Source organism: Drosophila yakuba, chromosome 2R, assembly GCF_016746365.2.
Source record: "Drosophila yakuba strain Tai18E2 chromosome 2R, Prin_Dyak_Tai18E2_2.1, whole genome shotgun sequence".
Lineage (NCBI taxonomy): Eukaryota > Metazoa > Arthropoda > Insecta > Diptera > Drosophilidae > Drosophila > Drosophila yakuba.
The window spans coordinates 19,502,840-19,513,069 of NC_052528.2; the positions used below are offsets into that span (position 1 = coordinate 19,502,840).

General features: G+C 48.3%; 3 protein-coding genes across 3 annotated transcripts; 2 read left to right on the forward strand and 1 right to left on the reverse strand.

Moving 5' to 3' along the window:
* The first annotated feature begins 21 nt into the window (after positions 1-21).
* Positions 22-5,065, forward strand: LOC6531440 (kinesin heavy chain). Its single transcript, XM_002092207.4, has 4 exons — positions 22-660; positions 1,749-2,208; positions 2,378-4,257; positions 4,319-5,065. Exons 1-4 carry the CDS (start codon positions 514-516, stop codon positions 4,757-4,759), a joined length of 2,928 nt encoding a protein of 975 aa, XP_002092243.1. The 5' UTR covers positions 22-513; the 3' UTR covers positions 4,760-5,065.
* Positions 5,062-7,347, reverse strand: LOC6531441 (protein arginine N-methyltransferase 5). The gene is made up of 6 exons (XM_002092208.3): positions 6,888-7,347; positions 6,384-6,828; positions 6,165-6,330; positions 5,938-6,100; positions 5,367-5,878; positions 5,062-5,302 (listed from the first exon to the last, which is right to left on the reverse strand). Exons 1-6 carry the CDS (start codon positions 7,261-7,263, stop codon positions 5,147-5,149), a joined length of 1,818 nt encoding a protein of 605 aa, XP_002092244.3. The 5' UTR covers positions 7,264-7,347; the 3' UTR covers positions 5,062-5,146.
* Positions 7,348-7,386: 39 nt separating this feature from the next.
* Positions 7,387-9,695, forward strand: LOC6531442 (coiled-coil domain-containing protein 93). Its single transcript, XM_002092209.3, has 6 exons — positions 7,387-7,594; positions 7,655-7,863; positions 7,916-8,345; positions 8,405-8,763; positions 8,823-8,936; positions 9,000-9,695. The coding sequence occupies exons 1-6, from the start codon at positions 7,511-7,513 to the stop codon at positions 9,586-9,588; spliced, it is 1,785 nt and encodes a 594-aa protein (XP_002092245.1). The 5' UTR covers positions 7,387-7,510; the 3' UTR covers positions 9,589-9,695.
* The last annotated feature ends 535 nt before the right edge of the window (positions 9,696-10,230 follow it).

Here is a 10,230-nt window from a genome sequence, read left to right on the forward strand (position 1 = left end):
CTGGCGATAGTCATTTAGCTGGGCAAGCAGAACGGTCACACTGGCGCACGGTAGCGAAAATAATAGTCGAAAAATAAAATAGTTTTGAGTGCAACAAATTCCGACCCACTAGCGTATGCGAGTGCATTTAACGGCTGCACTTAATCATTCCGGGCAAAAAAGTGCAACAATAAGGACGCGGAGCAGCCAGAAACAAAGTCGCAGTTCCTGCGATATCGCCATTTGACCAATTCGACTTTTGTGTCTGGTATAACCACAAAATTTTCACTGCATCTTCTTATTTGAGCCGCCCCCAACCCAATTTTCGCGAGTCGGTCGGAATCAGCGGAGAATCGTAATAAAACGGGGCCATACGGAGTTCCAGAATCGGCAGAGCCACAGTGAGCAGATAGTGCGGGCGATAGTGAGTCGCTGATTATCCACGTAAACAGAGAGCTGCATGCGCAGAGGTCGCGCCCAGAGCTGCAGAAATCCAAAATCTCCGCCAGAAGAGCCATCTCCGCCCCGTAAGAAATGTCCGCGGAACGAGAGATTCCCGCCGAGGACAGCATCAAGGTGGTCTGCCGATTCCGACCGCTGAACGACAGCGAGGAGAAGGCCGGCTCCAAGTTCGTGGTCAAGTTCCCCAACAATGTGGAGGAGAACTGCATATCCATAGCGGTATGTGTTCCAGATCAAGAGTTATCCCCTGCCTTTTTCCCTTATGCGTGTGTTATGCATTAATCTCGGCGTGCCGCGCCATGACGTCATGCCTATTAGCGTACATTACCCTTCCCCGAAAATTGCCGACCAATTGGAATGGCAGGCGATAAAAAGAGAGAGGCACCAAAGTTACCCATGAATAATTGCACATAACAAAACTAGATACTACATACATTATATGCATGTATGATGAAACCAACTAACTTTACTCCAAATCAATATTGCTTTGCACCAAATTGATTTTCCCCCAGGCAGAAAAGAATAGGGTGTGTAAATCGAAAGACGAGCGATGACGGGGTGGAGAAATACCACCCACTAGACGGTTTTCTGCTAAAAGCGGGTGTTCCATTCTTTTGGGCCGCATAAATATGCGCTTTTCTAGAGTTTCCAGTCCGCCTTCAGTGCTTACCTCACTTACATTTCCACACAAACACATACACACACTCGGACGGTGGCCCCCTCTCCACTTCCACTCCCCTTCCCGCGCCAATGAGTCATGCACGCAAACCATATAATACAAAAAAAAGAGGGAAAACAAAAAGAGCAACTTTGGAGGCAATGGAATTTGACTGTATTGCTATTATTCCACATAAAATGTTATTGCTTTGTATGCTATGCTGAGTTTCCCGCTTTTCCGCCAGGTGTAATCCGTCATTTTCCTGGTAAAACTTGGGCAATTGAACCAGTTCCAAAAAAGTCAGCACTAATATAGTGCCTCCATACACAGACATTATCATTACGCTCTGCCTCTCCCTCTCTCTCTCTCTGACTAACTCTATCTATCTCTCATTCGCTGTGGCTTTCTTCTGGCGCTCGTTATTCACTATTCTTCCCCCTTCCACTTAACATCTCTTAATGCTCATAATTACAATCTGCTTCGCGGCCATGCGTTGAAAATGATTCAAAGGCAGTCAGCGGGAAAAGATCGGGGACAGGGGCAATGAATCTCCGAAAGAAATTTCACCGCAACTGACACTAGTTTATACATAGCTAAATAGCTATGTACTAAAACACATAATAATAACCCCAATCTCCACCGTCTGCAGGGCAAGGTATATTTGTTTGACAAGGTCTTCAAGCCGAATGCCTCCCAGGAGAAGGTCTACAATGAGGCGGCCAAGTCCATCGTTACGGATGTCCTGGCCGGGTACAATGGAACGATATTCGCATATGGTCAGACGTCCTCCGGAAAGACGCATACGATGGAGGGTGTGATCGGGGACTCGGTAAAGCAGGGTATCATACCGCGTATCGTCAACGACATTTTCAACCACATCTACGCCATGGAGGTGAACCTGGAGTTCCACATCAAGGTCTCCTACTACGAGATCTACATGGACAAGATCCGCGATCTGTTGGACGTCTCCAAGGTGAACCTTAGCGTTCACGAAGACAAGAACAGGGTGCCGTACGTCAAGGGTGCCACGGAGCGGTTCGTCTCCTCGCCGGAGGACGTTTTTGAGGTGATCGAGGAGGGCAAATCCAATCGTCACATTGCGGTGACAAGTAAGTTTTATTTGGAAACTAGGATCAGAACAATTGCAGCCAAACATCCACATATATAGGTTGTTTCATACAATGCAAGTTTTATTTCGCATCCAATGCCTTTGTTCTGGCCCCAAGTTTAGTTTCATGTTCCAGAACACCAATTATAACGATGTATACTTCCTTTTAGACATGAACGAGCATTCTTCCCGATCCCACTCAGTATTCCTCATCAATGTGAAGCAGGAGAACCTGGAGAACCAGAAGAAACTTTCCGGCAAACTGTACCTTGTGGATTTGGCCGGTTCCGAAAAGGTTTCAAAGACTGGAGCTGAGGGAACAGTTCTTGATGAAGCTAAGAACATCAATAAGTCGCTGTCGGCCTTGGGCAACGTAATCTCCGCCCTGGCGGACGGAAACAAAACGCACATCCCTTACCGTGATTCCAAGCTTACGCGTATCCTGCAGGAATCGCTAGGAGGCAACGCACGCACAACCATCGTCATCTGCTGCTCTCCAGCCAGCTTCAACGAATCTGAAACGAAGTCAACGCTGGACTTCGGACGAAGAGCCAAGACCGTGAAGAACGTGGTCTGTGTTAACGAGGAGCTCACTGCCGAGGAATGGAAGCGACGCTATGAGAAGGAGAAGGAAAAGAACGCCCGACTTAAGGGTAAGGTGGAGAAATTGGAGATTGAGCTTGCGCGCTGGAGAGCTGGTGAAACCGTTAAGGCGGAGGAGCAAATCAACATGGAGGATCTCATGGAGGCAAGCACGCCCAATCTGGAAGTGGAGGCAGCACAGACGGCGGCGGCAGAGGCCGCCGCGGCCGCCCAGCGAACTGCTCTCGCCAACATGTCCGCATCGGTTGCCGCGAACGAGCAGGCCAGGCTGGCTACAGAATGCGAGCGTCTCTACCAGCAGCTGGACGACAAGGATGAGGAGATCAATCAGCAGAGTCAGTACGCCGAGCAGCTCAAGGAGCAGGTGATGGAGCAGGAGGAACTTATCGCTAACGCTCGGCGTGAGTACGAGACTTTGCAGTCGGAGATGGCGCGAATCCAACAGGAGAACGAGTCCGCCAAGGAAGAGGTTAAGGAGGTGCTCCAAGCGCTTGAAGAGTTGGCTGTAAACTACGACCAGAAGTCTCAGGAGATCGACAACAAGAACAAGGATATCGATGCTCTCAACGAGGAGCTGCAGCAGAAGCAGTCTGTGTTCAACGCCGCTTCCACCGAGCTACAGCAGCTTAAGGACATGTCCTCGCACCAGAAAAAGCGCATCACGGAAATGCTGACCAACCTACTGCGCGACCTCGGCGAAGTTGGCCAGGCCATTGCACCCGGCGAGTCCGGCATCGACCTCAAGATGAGTGCTCTGGCTGGCACGGATGCCAGCAAGGTGGAGGAAGATTTCACCATGGCGCGTTTGTTTATCAGCAAGATGAAGACGGAGGCAAAGAACATTGCGCAGCGATGCTCCAACATGGAAACACAGCAGGCTGACTCCAACAAGAAGATCTCCGAGTATGAGAAAGACCTCGGCGAGTACCGGCTTCTCATCTCGCAGCACGAGGCACGCATGAAGTCGCTGCAGGAGTCGATGCGCGAGGCAGAGAACAAAAAGCGCACGCTCGAGGAGCAAATCGATTCGCTACGCGAGGAGTGCGCCAAACTCAAGGCCGCCGAGCATGTTTCCGCTGTTAACGCCGAGGAGAAACAACGGGCGGAGGAGCTGCGCTCCATGTTCGATTCTCAGATGGACGAGCTACGCGAAGCACACACCCGCCAGGTGTCCGAGCTCCGGGATGAGATTGCCGCCAAGCAACACGAAATGGACGAGATGAAGGATGTCCATCAAAAGCTGCTCTTGGCGCACCAACAGATGACAGTCGACTACGAGAAGGTGCGCCAGGAGGATGCCGAGAAGTCCAGCGAGCTTCAAAACATCATCCTCACCAACGAACGTCGGGAGCAAGCCCGCAAAGACCTCAAGGGCCTGGAGGACACGGTGGCCAAGGAGTTGCAGACACTACACAACCTGCGAAAACTGTTTGTTCAGGATCTACAGGTAAAGCTAAAGCATTTAAAAAAGGTTCAGACTTTAAAATTTATTTCACTTGTTCCAACAGCAACGAATCCGAAAGAATGTCGTAAACGAGGAGAGCGAGGAGGACGGCGGATCGCTCGCGCAGAAGCAGAAGATTTCCTTCTTGGAGAACAACCTCGACCAGCTGACCAAGGTGCACAAGCAGTTGGTGCGGGACAACGCCGATCTGCGGTGCGAGCTCCCCAAGCTGGAGAAGCGTCTACGCTCGACCATGGAGCGGGTGAAGGCTCTGGAGACAGCGCTCAAGGAGGCGAAGGAGGGCGCAATGCGAGACCGCAAGCGGTACCAATACGAGGTGGACCGCATCAAGGAGGCGGTGCGACAGAAGCATCTGGGCAGACGTGGACCACAGGCACAGATCGCCAAGCCGATCCGCGCCGGCCAGGGTGCAATTGCAATTCGTGGTGGTGGCGCCGTTGGCGGACCATCCCCGCTGGCCCAGGTTAATCCTGTCAACTCGTAGATCCAATCACCACCTGTCGCCGCCCAGTTCAGCTCCGCTTTAAACTAAACTAAATGGATTACGTTATACATACTTAACATAACTGATAATTGCCTTCGCTTAGATGAGATGTGTCGCGATCATGTGCAGCGCTTTAAATATACATACATATAATTTAATTAAATAAATGAAAGGAAACCGGAAATTAACTAAATTTTACAAACCGAAAATAATAAAACCCACAGATATGTAAGGACATCTATATACGTTAAGAGTATTTATAAACTTTTCAAACATAAACCTAAATAAAAGTCGCAGACAAATTAAGGTCTCTTTAGTTTGATTCTATTTTCAGTACAAAGAAAGTATTTAGGATTATTTGGCTATTTGTTATTACATCGCCTGTTGTTACAATCGCATATTGTAACCTGTCCCGCATGTATTATGGAGTTCCCAATCCTCGGGAGAATTGACCACCTGCCACTCGTACCACACTTTGGTTGCATCCACGCATCGCCAAAACTTGATGGATATGGTCTGTCCCTCCCTAAGAGTTCTTGGACGCTGAAAATGATAAAATGGAATAATGTTAGATTCAACAAACGCTAACTAACAACTTTTCACTCACCGTTGGGAAGAACATGGGGAACCAGGAGAACATGCCAGCCGTATGCGTCAGAGGGTTGATGCTTAGGCAGATGTCCTTGTACAAATGAGTATCAAAGTATCCACCGATTCCGTGCAGCACACAGTCTTTTTTGACGGTAAACGAAACCGTCTTGCAGCGGGTATTGTCAATACTCTCCGCCCGATTAGGGTGTATGAATTCAAACAGAGCCTGCGGCTCATCAATATGGTAAATATTCTTTAGCAGCGACACATAGCCGTAGTCGAAGGCAGGCACGGTAGGTAACAATTGGCAGACATTCTGGTGCAGCACTGCTGACATCAGAGGATTAATGTACGAGGTGGATTTGTAGGGTATGCTGATTCCATCCGGTTTTAGCAGCTTCAACGCTCCATCAAGGCACTCGGGCGAAAGTTCATTATCGCCAAAGGAACCAAGTAACTCAGAAACCATAATGTCTGCCAGCTCTGGAGGGGAAAAGTCTCGCATGTCCTTCGAAAAAATGTGAACATCTAAAGGATTTGTTGCGGATTAGGACTGGATTATGAAAGTTATTCTTTGATATTCTTACCCTTGTTGGCCCAAAGCGTTTTAACCATATTGGAAAGGGTGCGGATGGCATTGGGATTCTTTTCTATAATGTATAGGCGCACTTTGCGTTTTGACAGCTCGGCGGCATTGAAAACAGCCCTCGCTAAAGGACCTCGTCCTCCCCCCAGTAGCATTACAACAGTCTGTAGTTTAGAATAAAAAAATGTTAATATATATATCCCTTATTTGAAGAAGAGCTCATCTTACCAATTTTGATTTAGCCTCCGCTTCGCTCACTCGATCCAACAAGGCCGCCTGCACGGCATCTTGGTAAAGCTTGTATTTGACAGGATCTGTTTCGAATACCTCATAAGTATAGGTGTCTAGATTTTCGCAAAGAGGCTGCAGTGGAATTTCCAACATGTTTTCATAGCTAAAGGAAAAATGTTTATTCAATAGTTCATATTTCGAATGCTTTTTACAAACCTGTTTAGCACGTGTGTATCGCAATTCTCATTAATAAGCTTCTTAAGGTAATCCGCATACTGGGACAAAGCCTTATCGTTGGGATTCGTGGAGATAATGATGTTGGCTCGCACCGAGATGAAGTGCCCGATGATGACCTGCCATTCCTTCTTCAGCACACAGTAGTTGGAGCGGTTTCTAACGAACAGGGACGACGGAATGATGATTGCCTCGATCGATTCGCCCAACCAGCGACGCACTGTTTCCTTGCTGGGTCGATCCGAATCGTTTAGCTCCACCACAACTTTTACTTTGGTGCTATGTTTGGTGGCCATGCGCAGGTTATTCCACCAGTTCCAAGGGTCATTGGATTCCGCCTCAGCCAACTCCTCAGCAGTGGCATCCTTTCGGTGCTCGAAGGTGGCCAGCTCTGGATTGGTGATGGGTACTTGGATGAACCAGTTGCCTAAAGAAAATGGATCTTATAAACGGTTTGAGGACTCGCTCCTTCATCCAGATGCTTACCCTTCGTTTTGGCCCGTACAATGGAGGCCAGATTCTCGTTTTGTGGGCCGCGCAGTCGTACCATCACGCTGCCCACATTTTGCAGGTGCTCCGCCCAGGCCACGTCCCGCATGAATACCTCCTTAGCGTGTTGGCGCAGCTTGGCATTGGGCGAGTCCACATCCACGTCGGACATGGTAAATATCACCTTGGAGTTCCAGTCACCGCCGCTCAAAATTGTGGCCGGATATGTGGGATCCGATTCGTTTGGTTCGAAAGGCAGCATATTGGCGTTGATAGAGGTGGCCACCACATTATAGTTGTTCGCGAAGGCTTTCTCGATCAACTTCGGTATGCTACTGACACCCTCCTGGTGCAGACAGACGTAGTAATTCATCTTTAGATCTGCACACCACCTCTTTAAAAAACCCAAAAAATGCGGTGACCGGCGACAGTGTGACCGTGTTCGGCGAGAATTCAAATGGAGCGATTGGTGTGAACGCAATGCGATTGCCAAAGAATCTCGCATTCTAGCCAATGTTGTTGACAATTTTTTGTGTCGTTCGCCAATTTTTGTGTTTTCCCGATTTAATACGATAAGCAATAGCTTCCGGGCCTTTAATAGTATGTAATTGTGATTGTTCATGGCTAACCGCGATGTATTCTCAAAGATCCTGCCAAATGTCAAGTTGGGCACCCGCTACGATGAGGATGGGCGTGAAGTTCAGGTGAGTGCATCTCATCCTGCCGGGAATCCCCAGGTTAATTTAATTTTATTTCCATTGAAGGTGGAGCGTCGCGAGGACTCGGATGCCACGGCTAAGGAGCAGGACACCTTCGACATACTGGTTGCAGCCGGATATTATCGTGCCCGCATCAAGGGCTTATCCGCCTTCGATAAAGTGGTGGGTGGTATGACTTGGTGCATCGAGTGCTGCGACTACGATGTGGACGTGGACCTTCTATTCCATGAAAGCCTCTCTATAGGCCAGAAGATGTAAGATACATCATTGATGGTTTAAGATCTATTACATTTCCCATATCTACAGTGCCTTGGTGGAGAAGATCGTGTCCGTTCTGATTGACATGAAGTGCCCACACAGTCTGGAACCCCATCAAGTGCAGGGTCTGGAATTCCTGGCCATACATCCCGTCATCCAGTGGTTGGTTAAGACCTCTGTGGAAAACCGAGCGGAGCGTGGGCAGCGCTTGAAGAGATTTGCCATTGGCCAGTTCCATAATCACTATCAGTACAAAAGCGACAAGGACAATCTCACTAAAATACGTCTAGCCTCCACAAACATTAGGGCTATACAGGATCTATACGGACCCAGGAGGTTGTATGAACGCCAAGAAGCTCCTGGTGATGATGATGTGTCTAGAGTGCGCCTTACTCTTTTAGAATATGGAGATGCAGGGCCAACGTTTAAGACCGGCGCTGAAAGAAAGGCGGAACAGGGTCCTGGAGAAAGAGATGAGGTGGGTCTTAGTTTAAGATTGTTAATATATCTAGTTGTAAATATATCATAACTTTTCAGCTCGATCTGGAGGAGTATCTTCGCAGCTTATCCCTCATTAAAGAAGACCCAACAGGCACTCAAAAACGCATTGATCTCGATCCTACGGCACGACAAGAGCTTCAAAAGCACTATGCTGAGTTCAAGCTGGAAATGGAGACCGATGCTCAAGAGCTGAAATCACAAAACCAACAAAAACGTCTCGAAGCTGCCAAAATTGCTCTGGAACATAAGGTTAGACGTTACTGCAAGGATAACGAACAGCTACAAGATGCTGAAAAAGAGCAAAACAAAAAGACCATAGAAGTGGAGGACCAATTAAATACCTTAAATACTGAGCTGAAAGCACACAAAGATACACAGGATAAAGCAGATCCAAAGTGGGTTGAAGATTGAAACCAAATTAGGTACAGACTTTTAATTTAATGTATATTTTAAGGCTCCTTGAAAAAATACAGAGCCTGTTGCAGCAACATGAGGAGCTGAAGAAAAGCGAGGCGGAATTCAAGGAATCCTGTCGCACTGACTTGGCCAACCTACAGCTGCAAATCGAGTAAGATGCCAACGCTTTCGTAACGAACTTAGTAACTAATTAATGTTCTCTTGTCTCTTAAAGTGACCTGGAAGCATTTAGTGCCCAAGACGCGGAAACCCAAGCTGCAGCATTGGCTGGTGAGGAGCAACGGCTGAAGAAACTGCGCCTGCTGTTGGCCAAAAGAAATCGCGGAATTGTGGCCATTGAACGGAAACTTGATGCCATTCCTGATCGCACAGAGCTGGCCCAATACCAGCGACGCTTCCATGAACTGCACAACGAAATGAGCGGCAAGCACCTGGAAACCAAGCAATATTACACCCTGTACAACACTCTCAACGACAAAAAGCGCTACATGGAAAAGGAACTGGCCCTCCTGAACTCCATCTGCGAAGCGTACAACGAGGGCATGATGAGTCCGCACGGCCGGGAGGACTTTATCCGTCAGTTCGAGTCCATCGTGGACGGGGTAAAGAGTGCCCAGGACAAGGTGCGTCACAAGTACAACGAGGAGCGGATGCGGCGCGACGAGCTCAACGAGGAGCTGCAGTCGCTGCTGGAACTGCAGCGCCAATATGCTCTGGCTGTCAAGCAGCTAACTCGCGAGTGCCAGCGCTGCGAGCAGCTGCAACTGCAGCTCAGGTCAATTAGGGGCAGGACCCAGTCCTAGCCCGTTTTAACTATTGAACTATTGATTATTAAACACGAAACACTCTTAGCGAATTCGTACAATAAATTATAACGCCCTAATAGCAGTGCAATTATCCGAGAATCCAATCAAATGCTTTTGTCCAAGGAAAATCCTTCGTGTGCGATTCAAGTGCGCACATTTATCAAGCTCAAGTTCAACCTTTAGCCCTTTCGACACTCATATTTCACGTTCCCAACATATGCGAGTATTTATGGAATTCCTGTCAGTGCTGGGTCAGCAGTTTATTTCCATATACATAGAGCTTGCATATAGCACTCCCACTGGCACTGGCACCTAGCAAAATTTGCATATTTGCGTTGCTGCTGCCAGCACACTATATTCCATTCCATTTGGTGCTCTAATTAATATGCGGGCCGCTTAGCGGCATGCCGAGCAATCAGAGCCACTTCAGGATCCCCGTCGTCCAGGACTGCAGCTGCTGCTTGCGGTTAATTAATGTCCTTGCACCTTAACATTGAATTCAAGCTGAGCCAATGCAATTACATTTTATTGCGTGGCAATCAATTCCATTCAACAAGTGACATTGAGACGGGGAGCATGAAAAAAGCGTAGGAATTACAGCCCACTTCCTGTCTTCGCCACACAGCCTTCGTCCATTTG

Excerpts from the sequence above, each read along its gene's own strand:
- LOC6531440 (XM_002092207.4), top strand. The coding sequence starts at position 514 with ATGTCCGCGGAACGAGAGATTCCCGCCGAGGACAGCATCAAGGTGGTC. Across the intron at positions 661-1,748 it reads AGAACTGCATATCCATAGCG|GGCAAGGTATATTTGTTTGA; the intron begins GTATGTGTTCCA and ends CACCGTCTGCAG. Across the intron at positions 2,209-2,377 it reads TCGTCACATTGCGGTGACAA|ACATGAACGAGCATTCTTCC; the intron begins GTAAGTTTTATT and ends ACTTCCTTTTAG.
- LOC6531441 (XM_002092208.3), bottom strand. The coding sequence starts at position 7,263 with ATGAATTACTACGTCTGTCTGCACCAGGAGGGTGTCAGTAGCATACCG. Across the intron at positions 6,829-6,887 it reads TGTACGGGCCAAAACGAAGG|GCAACTGGTTCATCCAAGTA; the intron begins GTAAGCATCTGG and ends CATTTTCTTTAG. Across the intron at positions 5,303-5,366 it reads TCCCCATGTTCTTCCCAACG|CGTCCAAGAACTCTTAGGGA; the intron begins GTGAGTGAAAAG and ends TATCATTTTCAG.
- LOC6531442 (XM_002092209.3), top strand. The coding sequence starts at position 7,511 with ATGGCTAACCGCGATGTATTCTCAAAGATCCTGCCAAATGTCAAGTTG. Across the intron at positions 8,764-8,822 it reads CAGGATAAAGCAGATCCAAA|GCTCCTTGAAAAAATACAGA; the intron begins GTGGGTTGAAGA and ends GTATATTTTAAG. Across the intron at positions 8,937-8,999 it reads AACCTACAGCTGCAAATCGA|TGACCTGGAAGCATTTAGTG; the intron begins GTAAGATGCCAA and ends TGTCTCTTAAAG.